The sequence below is a fragment of the Salmo trutta genome, chromosome 11 (genome assembly GCF_901001165.1).
Source record: "Salmo trutta chromosome 11, fSalTru1.1, whole genome shotgun sequence".
In the NCBI taxonomy this organism is placed as follows: domain Eukaryota; kingdom Metazoa; phylum Chordata; class Actinopteri; order Salmoniformes; family Salmonidae; genus Salmo; species Salmo trutta.
The window spans coordinates 6,208,932-6,224,139 of record NC_042967.1 but is presented as its reverse complement, the minus strand read 5'-3'; the positions used below and the strand labels follow the sequence as shown (position 1 = coordinate 6,224,139).

The following is a 15,208-nucleotide window of genomic DNA, read 5'->3' as shown; positions in this document are numbered from 1 at the left end:
GTGTGTGTGTACGTACCCTCTGTGTGTTGTTCCTGGTGGCCTCTGGACGGGACGGGGTACCTGAGCTCTGGTTTGGGGGGAGGAGGGGGCTCCGCATCACACGACTGACTCTCCATCATCTCCAGACTACTCTTAGACTGAGAGAGAGAGAAAGAGAGGGAGAGAGAGAGGGGGGAGAGAGGAAGAGAGAGAAAGGGAGAGAGAGAGAAATGGAGAGAGAGGGAGAGAAAGGGAGAGAGAGAGAGAGAAAGGGAGAGAGAGAGAGAGAGAGAGAAAGGGAGAGAGAGAGAGAGAGAGAGAAAGGGAGAGAGAGAGAGAGAGAAAGAGAGAGAAGCAGACAAAGAAATAAATGACATTTAATAGAATGTCAAAGTCTATAGAGCCCAGTGCCGTGGCAACTGGAGAGCATTAACCATTCACAATGCTGAGAGCAAGAAGGAGCAATATGTGTGTGTATGCATGAGTGTGCGCACGTCTGTCATGTACGTAAATGAGTGCGTGTATGGGTCTTTGTCGCGTCCTACCCGGTGAAGGTCTCCGTGGATACCGTTGTCGAGGACCTTGGCGGCCAGCTGGGTGTCAGTGAGCTGTGGCCGGAGGAACGGAGGCTGGACAACCACACCGTGAGGCTTCCTCTTCCTCCCCAGGTACCTGATGAAGACCACATCAGATCACATTATTAAAAGGACAAGGAGGAAGAGGAGGAGAGTGAGAAGAGGGTACCTGATGGAGAGGGACAGGGGGGAGAAAGGGTAGTAAGAGAAGGAACGGACGAGGGAGAGCAAGAAGCACATGAGGATGAAGAGGACCCATAGAGATAGACAGAGGCCTCATCTTTGTATCTGTGCCAATGTGGCGCCTGTGACAGCATCTCCATTTAAAAGTAGTCGTGTTTTTTATTTTGTGTTTGAAAAAGAAAGCGTTAAGACAATTTGTAAGTCGCTCTGGATAAGAGCGTCTGCTAAATGATGTAAATATAAATAATATTGGTGATTTATCGCCACCTGAACCAACTCGTGTCATTCAGTTATGGTGGCCACTAGATGGCAGTGTTCCAGCTTAAACCCATTTCCAACCAAAGGCAACCCAATTTGAAAAAGACAACGCTCTGGTCATTGGCTGATTGCTCCCAACCCATAGGAAGTCCCACCCAGTTGACTACCTTAAAAAGTCAGAAGCCCTCAATGGAAACGCCCATGCTAAAACAGGTTGTATCCATCTAGAGTCCTCTATCCAGCTCTATGAGGACCCACTCTGGGTCATCAATCAAACCCCTAATAGCATGCAGGGCTGACTGCAGCTCAATACACTGTTAGAACTGATAGTAATGCAACAAGATGTACACTATTAGCAAACTGTACATCCATAGACAACGATGAGACAGAGGGAGAGAGACCTGGGGGCTTGGGAGCTGCAGAGCACGTGAGAAATGTTCTTCCAACAGCCATTAGTGAAAGGGTTCACTCCTCCCCTAAACTTCCCCGTCACCTGGGGGAGAGAGAGAGTGAAAGACGGAGAAAGGAGAGAAAGAGACAGGAGGGGGAGAGAGACAGGAGGGAGAGAGAAAGACAGAGACAGGAGGGAGAGAGAAAGAAAGAGATTGGAGGGAGAGACAGGAGGGAGAGAGAGAGAAAGAGACAGGAGGGAGAGAGAAAGAAAGAGAGGAGGGAGAGACAGGAGGGAGAGAGAGAGAAAGAGACAGGAGGGAGAGAGACAGGAGGGAGAGAGACAGGAGGGAGAGAGACAGGAGGGAGAGAGACAGGAGGGAGAGAGAGAGAAAGAGACAGGAGGGAGAGAGACAGGAGGGAGAGAGAGAGAAAGAGACAGGAGGGAGAGAGACAGGAGGGAGAGAGAGAGAAAGAGACAGGAGGGAGAGAGACAGGAGGGAGAGAGACAGGAGGGAGAGAGAAAGAGACAGGGGGGAGAGAGAAAGCAGATTTTAAAAAGAGAAAAATAGACAGGAGATTAAAAATAAACACATTTTTAAAAAAAGAGAGAGAAAGAGACAGGAGGGGGAGAAAGAGAAAGCGAGAATGAGAAGGGGGAGAGAATGACAGAAGATTAAAAAAATATATATAGGTTATTCATCAACACAACATATTTAAAGTGTAAACATCAAACATGGAGCGTCGAGCGCCAAATAAAAATGGGGGATAAATAAATAGAGGGAGGGAGGGATGAGGGAGAGGAGAATTATTCTCTCTCCTCGATGAGATTATGACCTGTGCATTTGCATCCAGGGGAGGGGTGAAGGGCGACAGGGAGGGAGGGAGGGGTAGTGGGGTCCCATTTTGGAGGATTATCACGGGGCCGCCGTAGAGATGAAATGTTTTGGGCCTTTAAGAACGACGTCAACGCAAACGCACACCAACGGTTCAGTTCTCAGACAACAACAAAAGAGGTACGCGACAGAAAAACAAAAATGCGTCAGATAACAGGGTGTGACTGTTCGGGTTGGGCGGAGTGTTGGATCTGACGCAAACAAGGGGTCAACGTGTCTCTTCAAGAAGAATGGGCGTGAATAAGGCAACAACGCCTTATCTGTAAGCACCCGTTGTATCCTGTCTACATGACAAATAAACTTTGATTTGATCTCGGCCTCCGTTTTCCAAGGGGAGAAGCGTATCTCTCACTATTTCTGTGATGACAGCTAGTCTTCGCAATTGCAGGGTCAATTCTAGTCCAGGGGGCTGCCAGATTTGGGTCCAGCCTCTTGGCTATTAAGACACTCTGAAAAGGGACAGTTATACCTGTTGTGTGTGCTATACCTGCTCGTTGGTGGTTTGTCCCTGGTGTGTGTGTGTGTGTGTTATACCTGCTCGTTGGTGGTTTGTCCCTGGTGTGTGTGTGTGTGTGTTATACCTGCTCGTTGGTGGTTTGTCCCTGGTGTGTGTGTGTGTGTGCTATACCTGCTCGTTGGTGGTTTGTCCCTGGTGTGTGTGTGTGTGTTATACCTGCTCGTTGGTGGTTTGTCCCTGGTGTGTGTGTGTGTGTTATACCTGCTCGTTGGTGGTTTGTCCCTGGTGTGTGTGTGTTATACCTGCTCGTTGGTAGTTTGTCCCTGGTGTGTGTGTGTTATACCTGCTCGTTGGTGGTTTGTCCCTGGTGTGTGTGTGTGTGTGTGTGTTATACCTGTTCGTTGGTGGTTTGTCCCTGGTGTGTGTGTGTTATACCTGCTCGTTGGTGGATTGTCCCTGGTGTGTGTGTGTGTGTGTGTGTGTTATAACTTGTTCGTTAGTGGTTTGTCCCTGGTGTGTGTGTGTGTGTTATACCTGTTCATTAGTGGTTTGTCCCTGGTGTGTGTGTGTTATACCTGTTTGTTGGTGGTTTGTCCCTGGTGTGTGTGTGTGTGTGTGTTATACCTGTTTGTTAGTGGTTTGTCCCTGGTGTGTGTGTGTGTGTGTGTGTGTTATACCTGTTTGTTGGTGGTTTGTCCCTGGTGTGTGTGTGTGTTATACCTGTTTGTTGGTGGTTTGTCCCTGGTGTGTGTGTGTGTTATACCTGTTTGTTGGTGGTTTGTCCCTGGTGTGTGTGTGTGTGTGTTATACCTGTTTGTTGGTGGTTTGTCCCTGGTGTGTGTGTGTGTGTGTGTGTGTGTGTGTGTGTGTGTGTGTGTTATACCTGTTTGTTGGTGGTTTGTCCCTGGTGTGTGTGTGTGTTATACCTGTTTGTTGGTGGTTTGTCCCTGGTGTGTGTGTGTGTGTGTGTGTTATACCTGTTCGTTGGTGGTTCTCCCCCGGGCCACCAGTACCATGTGGAAGCCAGTGAGACCAGCCACCGGGATGAAGAAGAGACCAGCCACACACATCACTGCCATACTGAAAGACCAGGGGTTAAGGAGGGAACAGAGATGCCTGAACCGAGACACCAAATAACACACTCACAGGTACGCGTCACAAATGGCACCCTATTCCTTACATAGTACACTACTTTTTGACCAGCGCTCATCTCAGGCATAGACTTCCGAAAACGTGTTGAAAATGAAATACTCAGGAGATGCACACCGTCCGACAGACGGAAAGCCAGTAAACTACCGCCCCAAAAACACACACTCACAACAAACCCCCCCAACACACACACACTCTCACAACAAACCCCCCCAACACACACACTAACCCCCCAAACACACAACACCCCCCCAACAAACCCCCCCAACACACACACTAACCCCCCAAACACACTCACACAACACCCCCCCAACACTCTCACAACAAACCCCCCCAACACACACACACACTCTCACAACAAACCCCCCCAACACACACACTAACCCCCCAAACACACAACACCCCCCCAACAAACCCCCCCAACACACACACTAACCCCCCAAACACACTCACACAACACCCCCCCAACACTCTCACAACAAACCCCCCCAACACACACACTAACCCCCCAAACACACAACACCCCCCCAACACTCTCACAACAAACCCCCCCAACACACACACTAACCCCCCAAACACACAACACCCCCCCAACAAACCCCCCCAACACACACACTAACCCCCCAAACACACTCACACAACACCCCCCCAACACTCTCACAACAAACCCCCCCAACACACACACTAACCCCCCAAACACACTCACACAACACCCCCCCCAACACTCTCACAACAAACCCCCCCAACACACACACTAACCCCCCAAACACACTCACACAACACCCCCAACACTCTCACAACAAACCCCCCCAACACACACACTAACCCCCCAAACACACTCACACAACACCCCCCCAACACTCTCACAACAAACCCCCCCAACACACACACTAACCCTAACCCCCAGACTCTTGGCTTTTCGGACAGTGCAACACCCATGTACAGGATACGTGACGGCAGAGTGGACCCTGTCCAGCTGCTGTGTGTGGTAGAGGATGTAGAGCAGGCCGAAGCCAAACACTCCCATGATGTGGACCGTCAGGGACAGCAGGAACAGGAAGAAGTAACGGTAGTTCCTCCGGCCGATACAGTTGTTCACCCACGGGCAGTGGTGGTCAAAGTCCTGGAGGGGGTGGAGAGAGGGACGGGGACAGGAGCAACGGGCGAGTTAGAGCCATTTGTACAAAGGTAAAGTGCGTCTCCACTGTTTGTGTCCAGTACGCGTGTTGCGCTTTTACTTGGATGGGACGAGAGCTTTACGCAAGGGCGCCCAACTCCTTGTTTCTCGGGCGTGCCCTCCCTCCCCCCTCTCTGGTCGCCTCTCTGGTCCCATAGGATAGTGGAGGCTATTATATTGACCTTAGATAACAGTGGGTTGAATCTTTGGGGGGGAGGGGACTGAGGGCTCATTCCACCATAGGTTTGTTCAAAGGCATCTCTTAAGAGCTGGGCTCTCCAACCCTGGAGAACTACCTTCATGTAGGTTTAAACTCCAACCCTGGAGAACTATCTTCCTGTAGGTTTAAACTCCAACCCTGGAGAACTACCTTCCTGTAGGTTTAAACTCCAACCCTGGAGAACTAACTTCCTGTAGGTTTAAACTCCAACCCTGGAGAACTACCTTCCTGTAGGTTTAAACTCCAACCCTGGAGAACTACCTTCCTGTAGGTTTAAACTCCAACCCTAGTTGTAACTAACCTGATTTAGCTTATCAACTCAGGTGTGCTAGATTAGGGTTGGAGTGAAAACCTACCGGACGATAGCTCTCCCGGAACAGGGTTGGAGAGCCCTGCTTTAGAGGATACGGGATGTTGACCCCGTCCAGCTGTGTGTTGATGTGAGACGGTGTGTGTGCGAGCGTACCTCCACACAGTTGTCACACACAGAGCAGTGTGAGCAGCGGGGCGGTCTGTAGAAGCGGCAGGTGGAACACCATTTCATCCTGACCTGGATGCCCCGGATCTCCACCGTCTTATAGAGCGGAGCGCGAAAATCATCCTCCTTGTCCTCATCCTCATCCGCTGGAGAACCACAAACACTGTTAATAAACTAGCACGAACAACCCCCCCCCCTTACTAGATCAGCACGAACACCCCCCCCTTACTAGATCAGCACAAACACCCCCCCCTTACTAGATCAGCACAAACACCCCCCCATTACTAGATCAGCACGAACCCCCCCCTTACTAGATCAGCACAAACACCCCCCTTACTAGATCAGCACAAACACCCCCCTTACTAGATCGGCACGAACCCCCCCCCTTACTAGATCAGCACGAACACCCCCCCCTTACTAGATCAGCACAAACACCCCCCCCTTACTAGATCAGCACAAACACCCCCCCATTACTAGATCAGCACAAACACCCCCCCATTACTAGATCAGCATGAACCCCCCCCTTACTAGATCAGCACAAACACCCCCCTTACTAGATCAGCACGAACACCCCCCCTTACTAGATCAGCACAAACACCCCCCTTACTAGATCAGCACAAACACCCCCCACTTACTAGATCAGCACGAACACCCCCCCCTTACTAGATCAGCACGAACACCCCCCCTTACTAGATCAGCACGAACACCCCCCTTACTAGATCAGCACGAACCCCCCCTCTTACTAGATCAGCACGAACACCCCCCCATTACTAGATCAGCACGAACACCCCCTTTACTAGATCAGCACGAACACCCCCCTTACTAGATCAGCACGAACACCCCCCCTTACTAGATCAGCACGAACACCCCCCCCTTACTAGATCAGCACGAACATCCCCCTTACTAGATCACCACGAACACCCCCCCCCTTACTAGATCAGCATGAACCCCCCCCTTACTAGATCAGCATGAACCCCCCCCCTCTTACTAGATCAGCACGAACACCCCCCCTTACTAGATCAGCACGAACACCCCCCCTTACTAGATCAGCACGAACACCCCCCTTACTAGATCAGCACGAACACCCCCCTTACTAGATCAGCACGAACACCCCCCCCTTACTAGATCAGCACGAACACCCCCCCTTACTAGATGAGCATGAACATCCCCCCTTACTAGATCAGCACAAACACCCCCCCCTTACTAGATCAGCACAAACACCCCCCCCTTACTAGATCAGCACGAACACCCCCCCCTTACTAGATCAGCACGAAAACACCCCCCTTACTAGATCAGCACAAACACCCCCCCTTACTAGATCAGCACGAACACCCCCCCCTTACTAGATCAGCATGAACACCCCCCCCTTACTAGATCAGCATGAACACCCCCCCCTTACTAGATCAGCATGAACACCCCCCCCTTACTAGATCAGCATGAACACCCCCCCCTTACTAGATCAGCATGAACACCCCCCCTTACTAGATCAGCATGAACACCCCCCCTTACTAGATCAGCATGAACACCCCCCCATTACTAGATCAGCATGAACACCCCCCCATTACTAGATCAGCATGAACACCCCCCCCTTACTAGATCAGCATGAACACCCCCCCCTTACTAGATCAGCATGAACACCACCCCCTTACTAGATCAGCATGAACACCCCCCCTTACTAGATCAGCATGAACACCCCCCCATTACTAGATCAGCATGAACACCCCCCCATTACTAGATCAGCATGAACACCCCCCCATTACTAGATCAGCATGAACACCCCCCCCCTTACTAGATCAGCATGAACACACACACACTACTACACAGCATAGACAGTAGACAGTCATACAGGGAGTTTGCAGGGAGCATGATATGTTGTTATACATCTGTGCAACACACACACACCTCTGGGGAAGATGCCCGGGTCCATGAAGGTGGCCATGCAGAAGTTGGCCAGGACGAACAGGAAGATGACACCGTTGTAGATCGGCACGGCAACCGAGAACTGCTCCGACAGCCATGGACACCTGAAAGAGAGAAGGAGGGGGGGAAAAAAGAGAGGGAATTAAGTTAAATCAATTGTCTTTATTCATAACAAGAAGCACAGCAGAGCCCCGTTGCCTCTGAACACCTCAATAAAGGAAGCAATATCACGGCAGTGTTGTTGACAGTAAGCTCCAGCTACGAATTTGAGAGTGGTTACATTTGTCCAGCCCCGTCCTTCAGCTTTATAGCAAACCAAGCGGAAGGGCAGCCATTTTGTAGTGTTTGTTATTTATTTTAAGAAAACATCTTAATAAAAAGGAGTGGGCCTTTAGAACAGTGTTTTTGACAGGGAGGGCAGTGGCACTACAGGAGCAAAATTGTCAACAGTATCTGTTTAGGAAGAGCTTGTCTCATTGCCATGGGAACGGGGTGACCCACATATGGGGACCACATGTTGCATAGACAACGGGCCAACACCCTGAAACACAGGGAGAGAGAGACAGAGAGGGAGAGAGACAGAGAGAGAAAGAAAGAGAGAGAGAGTGAGAGCGAGCAAGAGAGAGAGGTAGTTCATGTTAGGTTTAGCCAAGACTGCTTATTTGTCTAGTGAATAAAGCACTTCCTGATTAAACCAAGTTGAGCAAATTCAGAGGAAGACGGATTGCAAAAAAGAACCAGAGTTAAAAAGAGAGAGGATGAGATAGATATAGAAGGACAGGGACAGAGAGAGAATGACAGCTCTTTATTAAGGGTGACAGATGCTGGCCTATTTTCCCTCTATTCCAGCATGGTGGTGGTTGTTGTTGTAATCTGGAGTAGAGCTATGAACTGACAGGAGACGACCTCCACCTGCCTGACGACCTCCACACACACCCTGACGTTGATCTGTCCCGTCTATCCTACTCTGCACTACTACTGTCACACACTCAACTGTGTGTGAGTATGAAAGAGAGAGAGAGAGAGAGTGCTGAGGAGCATGTTGAGTAGAGAGAGAGCTCTGGTGAGCATGTTGAGTAGAGAGAGAGCTCTGGTGAGCATGTTGAGTAGAGAGACAGCTCTGGTGAGCATGTTGAGTAGAGAGAGCATGTTGAGTAGGGAGAGAGCTCTGGTGAGCATGTTGAGTAGAGAGAGAGCTCTGGTGAGCATGTTGAGTAGAGAGAGAGCTCTGGTGAGCATGTTGAGTAGAAAGAGAGCTCTGGTGAGCATGTTGAGTAGAAAGAGAGCTCTGGTGAGCATGTTGAGTAGAGAGAGAGCTCTGGTGAGCATGTTGAGTAGAGAGAGCATGTTGAGTAGGGAGAGCGAGAGAGAGCTCTGGTGAGCATGTTGAGTAGAGAGAGAGCTCTGGTGAGCATGTTGAGTAGAGAGACAGCTCTGGTGAGCATGTTGAGTAGAAAGACAGCTCTGGTGAGCATGTTGAGTAGAGAGAGAGCTCTGGTGAGCATGTTGAGTAGAGAGAGAGCTCTGGTGAGCATGTTGAGTAGAGAGAGAGCTCTGGTGAGCATGTTGAGTAGAGAGAGCATGTTGAGTAGGGAGAGCGAGAGAGAGCTGAGGAGCATGTCGAGTAGAGAGAGAGCTCTGGTGAGCATGTCGAGTCGAGAGAGAGCTGGGGAGCATGTCGAGTCGAGAGAGAGCTGGGGAGCATGTCGAGTAGAGAGAGAGCTGGGGAGCATGTCGAGTAGAGAGAGAGCTGGGGAGCATGTCGAGTAGAGAGAGAGCTGGGGAGCATGTCGAGTAGAGAGAGAGCTGAGGAGCATGTCGAGTAGAGAGAGAGCTGAGGAGCATGTCGAGTAGAGAGAGAGCTGAGGAGCATGTCGAGAAGAGAGAGAGCTGAGGAGCATGTCGAGTAGAGAGAGAGCTGAGGAGCATGTCGAGTAGAGAGAGAGCTGAGGAGCATGTCGAGTAGAGAGAGAGCTGGGGAGCATGTCGAGTAGAGAGAGAGCTGGGGAGCATGTCGAGTAGAGAGAGAGCTGGGGAGCATGTCGAGTAGAGAGAGAGCTGAGGAGCATGTCGAGTAGAGAGAGAGCTGAGGAGCATGTCGAGTAGAGAGAGAGCTGAGGAGCATGTCGAGTAGAGAGAGACAGAGCTGAGGAGCATGTCGAGTAGAGAGAGACAGAGCTGAGGAGCATGTCGAGTAGAGAGAGACAGAGCTGAGGAGCATGTCGAGTAGAGAGAGAGCTGAGGAGCATGTCGAGTAGAGAGAGAGCTGAGGAGCATGTCGAGTAGAGAGAGAGCTGGGGAGCATGTCGAGTAGAGAGAGAGCTGGGGAGCATGTCGAGTAGAGAGAGAGCTGAGGAGCATGTCGAGTAGAGAGAGAGCTGAGGAGCATGTCGAGTAGAGAGAGAGCTGAGGAGCATGTCGAGTAGAGAGAGAGCTGAGGAGCATGTCGAGTAGAGAGAGAGCTGAGGAGCATGTCGAGTAGAGAGAGAGCTGAGGAGCATGTCGAGTAGAGAGAGACAGAGCTGAGGAGCATGTCGAGTAGAGAGAGAGCTGAGGAGCATGTCGAGTAGAGAGAGAGCTGAGGAGCATGTCGAGTAGAGAGAGAGCTGAGGAGCATGTCGAGTAGAGAGAGAGCTGAGGAGCATGTCGAGTAGAGAGAGACAGAGCTGAGGAGCATGTTGAGTAGAGAGAGATAGGGTTAGGGTTAGCATGCTCCTCAGATCTCTATCTCATCCTGGAATATACAAGGCCTGAGGTCACCTGCCTTTAGCCTAAACAGCAGGAACCTGAACTTCATCAAAGAAATCGGAAATACAGACATTGTCATCCTACAAGAAACCTGGTATAGAGGAGACGGACCCACTGGTTGCCCTCTAGGTTACAGAGAGCTGGTAGTCCCATCCACCAAACTACCAAGTGTGAAACAGGGAAGAGACTCAGGGGTATGCTAATTTGGTATAGAGCAGACCTAACTCACTCCATTAAATTATTCAAAACAGGAACATTTTACGTTTGGCTAGAAATTCAAAAGGAAATGGTCTTAACAGAGAAAAATGTCCTCCTGTGTGCTACCGATACCCCCCCACTAGAATCCCCATACTTTAATGAAGACATCTTCTCCATCCTGGAGGGGGGAATCAATCATTTCCAGGCCCAGGGACATGTACTAGTCTGTGGTGACCTAAATGCCAGAACTGGACAAGAACCTGACACACTCAGAACACAGGGGGACAAACACCTGCCTGGAGGTGACAGCATTCCCACCCCCATATACCCCCCTTGGCGCAACTATGACAACATAACAAACAAAAATGGGTCACAGCTCCTGCAGCTCTGTCGCACGCTGGGTATGTACATAGTCAATGGTAGGCTTCAAATGGGACTCCTATGGTAGGTACACCTATAGCTCAGCTCATCTCTTGGCAGTAGTACTGTAGACTACTTTCTCACTGACCTCAACCCAGAGTCTCTCAGAGCGTTCAGTCAGCCCACTGACACCCCTATCAGACCACAGCAAAATCACAGTCTACTTGAACAAAACAATACTCAATCATAAGGCAGCAAAATCAAAGGAACTGAGTAATATTAAGAAATGCTATAGATGAAAGGAATGTAGTTTGGAAACCTACCAAAAAACAATTAGGCAACAACAAATTCAATCCCTTTTAGACAACTTCCTGGACAAAACTGTAATAACTGAACAGTGAAGGTGTAAAACTTGGCAGTGGAAAATCTTAACAGTACATTTGACCTCTCAGCTTCCCTATCAAATCTAAAAATCTCAAATTGGAAACCAAAGAAAATTAACCACAATGACAAATGGTTTGATGAAGAATGCAAAAATCTAAGAAAGAAATTGAGAAACATGTCCTAACAAAAAACATAGAGACCCGGAAAACCGGAGTCTACGCCTTCACTATGGTGAATCACTAAAACAATACAGAAATACACTACGGAAAAAGAAGGAACAGCACGTCAGAAATCAGCTCAATGTAATTGAAGAAACCATAGACTCTAACCACTTCTGGGAAAATTGGAAAACACTAAAAACAAACAACACAAAGAATTATCTATTCAAAATGGAGATGTATGGGTAAACCACTTCTCCAATCTTTTTGGGTCTATAACAAAGAACAAACAGCAAAAACATACACATGATCAAATACAAATCTTAGAATCAACAATTAAAGACTACCAGAAGCCACTGGATTCTCCAATTACCTTGAATGAACAACAGGACAAAATAAAAAAATAAAAACCCGAAAAGGCCTGTGGTGTTGATGGTATCCTCAATGAAATGATCAAATACACAGACAACAAATTCCAATTGGCTATATTAAAACTCTTTAACATCATCCTTAGCTCTGGCATATTCCCCAATATTTGGAACCAAGGACTGATCAACTAAATCCACAAAAGAGGAGACAAATTTGACCCCAATAACTACCGTGGGATATGCGTCAACAGCAACCTTGGGAAAATCCTCTGCATTATCATTAACAGCAGACTCGTACATTTCCTCAGTGAAAACAATGTACTGAGCAAATGTTAAATTGGCTTTTTACCAAATTATCGTATGACAGACCACGTATTCACCCTGCACACCCTAATTGAGAAATAAACAAAACAAAGGCAAAGTCTTCTCATGCTTTGTTGATTTCAAAAAAGCCTTCGACTCAATTTGGCATGAGAGTTTATATAAATTGATGGAAAGTGGTGTTGGCGGGAAAACATACAACATTCTAAAATCCATGTACACAAACAACAAGTGTGCGGTTAAAATAGGCAAAAACCACACATTTCTTTCCACAGGGCCGTGGGGTGAGACAGGGATGCAGCTTAAGCCCCACCCTCTTCAACATATATATCAACGAATTGGCGAGGGCACTAGAACAGTCTGCAGCACCCGGCCTCACCCTACTAGAATCTGAAGTCAAATGTCTACTGTTTGCTGATGATCTAGTGCTTCCCTCACCAACCAAGGAGGGCCTACAGCAGCACCTAGATCTTCTGCACAGATTCTGTCAGACCTGGGCCCTGACAGTAAATCTCAGTAAGACCAAAATAATGGTGTTCCAAAAAAGGTCCAGTCGCCAAGACCACAAATACAAATTCCATCTAGACACCGTTTGCTTAGAGCACACAAAAAAACTATACATACCTCGGCCTAAACATCAGCTCCACAAGTAACTTCCAAAAAGCTGTGAATGAGCTGAGAGACAAGGCAAGAAGTGCATTCTATGCCATCAAAAGGAACATAAAATTCGACATACCAATTAGGATCTAGCTAAAAATACTTTAAATCAGTTATAGAACCCTTTATGGTTGTGAAGTCTGAGGTCCGCTCACCAACCAAGAACTCACAAAATGGGACAAACACCAAATTGAGACTCTGCATGAAGAATTCTGTTAAAATATCCTCTGTGAACAACGTAGAACACCAAATAATGCATGCAGAGCAGAATTAGGCCGATACCAGCTAAGTATCAAAATCCAGAAAAGAGACGTTAAATTCTACAACCACCTAAAAGGAAGCGATTTCCCAAACCTTCCATAACAAAGGCATCACCTACAGAGAGATGAACCTGGAGAAGAGTCCCCTAAGCAAGCTGGTCCTGGGGCTCTGTTCACAAACACACCCCACAGAGCCCAGGACAGCAAGACAAGAAGACCCAACCAAATCATGAGAAATCAAAAAGATAATTACTTTACACATGGGAAAGAATTAACAAAAAAAGAGCAAACTAGAATACTATTCGGCCCTAATCAGAGAGTACACAGTGGCAGAATACCTGACCACTTTGACTGACCCAAACTTAAGGAACGCTTTGACTATGTATAGACTCAGTGAGCATAGCCTTGCTATTGAGAAAGGACGCCGTAGACAGACCTGGCTCTCAAGAGAAAACAGGCTATGTGCACACTGCCCACAAAATGAGGTGGAAACTGAGATGCACTTCCTAACCTCCTGCCCAATGTATGACCATATTAGAGAAACATATTTCCCTCAGATTACACAGATCCACAAAGAATTTGAAAACAAACCCGATTTTGATAAACTCCCATATCTATTGGGTGAAATACTGCAGTGTGCATCACAGCAGCAAGATTTGTGACCTGTTGCCGCAAGAAAAAGTAAACCAGTGAAGAACAAACACCACTGTAAATACAACCCATATTTATGTTTATTTTTTTTCCCCTTTTGTACTTTCACTATTTTCACATCGTTAAAACACTGTATATACACATAATATGACATTTGTATTGTCTTTACTCTTTTGGAACTTCTGTGAGTGTAATGTTTACCGTTCATTTTTGTTTATTTCACTTTCGTATATTTTCTACTTCACTTGCTTTGGCAATGTTAATATATGTTTCCAATGCCAATAAAGCCCCTTGAATTTAATTGAGAAAGAGATCTGAGGAGCATGTCGAGTAGAGAGAGAGCTGGGGAGCATGTCGAGTAGAGAGCGAGCTGGGGAGCATGTCGAGTAGAGAGAGAGCTGAGGAGCATGTCGAGTAGAGAGAGAGCTGAGGAGCATGTCGAGTAGAGAGAGAGCTGAGGAGCATGTCGAGTAGAGAGAGAGCTGAGGAGCATGTCGAGTAGAGAGAGAGCTGAGGAGCATGTCGAGTAGAGAGAGAGCTGAGGAGCATGTCGAGTAGAGAGAGAGCTGAGGAGCATGTCGAGTAGAGAGAGAGCTGAGGAGCATGTCGAGTAGAGAGAGAGCTGAGGAGCATGTCGAGTAGAGAGAGAGCTGGGGAGCATGTCGAGTAGAGAGAGAGCTGGGGAGCATGTCGAGTAGAGAGAGAGCTGAGGAGCATGTCGAGTAGAGAGAGAGCTGAGGAGCATGTCGAGTAGAGAGAGCTGAGGAGCATGTCGAGTAGAGAGAGAGCTGAGGAGGATGTCGAGTAGAGAGAGCTGAGGAGCATGTCGAGTAGAGAGAGAGCTGAGGAGCATGTCGAGTAGAGAGAGAGCTGAGGAGCATGTCGAGTAGAGAGAGAGCTGAGGAGCATGTCGAGTAGAGAGCGAGCTGGGGAGCATGTCGAGTAGAGAGCGAGCTGGGGAGCATGTCGAGTAGAGAGAGAGCTGAGGAGCATGTCGAGTAGAGAGAGAGCTGGGGAGCATGTCGAGTAGAGAGAGAGCTGAGGAGCATGTCGAGTAGAGAGAGAGCTGAGGAGCATGTCGAGTAGAGAGAGAGCTGAGGAGCATGTCGAGTAGAGAGAGAGCTGGGGAGCATGTCGAGTAGAGAGAGAGCTGAGGAGCATGTCGAGTAGAGAGAGAGCTGGGGAGCATGTCGAGTAGAGAGAGAGCTGGGGAGCATGTCGAGTAGAGAGAGAGCTGAGGAGCATGTCGAGTAGAGAGAGAGCTGAGGAGCATGTCGAGTAGAGAGAGAGCTGAGGAGCATGTCGAGTAGAGAGAGCTGAGGAGCATGTCGAGTAGAGAGAGAGCTGAGGAGCATGTCGAGTAGAGAGAGAGCTGAGGAGCATGTCGAGTAGAGAGAGAGCTGAGGAGCATGTCGAGTAGA

The 15,208-nt window shown here is 48.5% G+C and overlaps 1 protein-coding gene across 1 annotated transcript in view; it reads right to left on the bottom strand.

Annotated features, from left to right (window-relative positions):
• Window positions 1-15,208, bottom strand: part of zdhhc5a (zDHHC palmitoyltransferase 5a) — a 37,644-nt gene that overhangs the window by 6,692 nt on the left and 15,744 nt on the right. The window contains exons 3-9 of the mRNA XM_029766076.1: window positions 7,665-7,786; window positions 5,751-5,908; window positions 4,838-5,010; window positions 3,716-3,818; window positions 1,397-1,488; window positions 525-651; window positions 17-137 (exon numbers count right to left, since the gene is read on the bottom strand). Coding sequence (XP_029621936.1) covers window positions 17-137; window positions 525-651; window positions 1,397-1,488; window positions 3,716-3,818; window positions 4,838-5,010; window positions 5,751-5,908; window positions 7,665-7,786 — 896 coding nt within the window. The remainder of the gene's footprint in view (window positions 1-16; window positions 138-524; window positions 652-1,396; window positions 1,489-3,715; window positions 3,819-4,837; window positions 5,011-5,750; window positions 5,909-7,664; window positions 7,787-15,208) is intronic.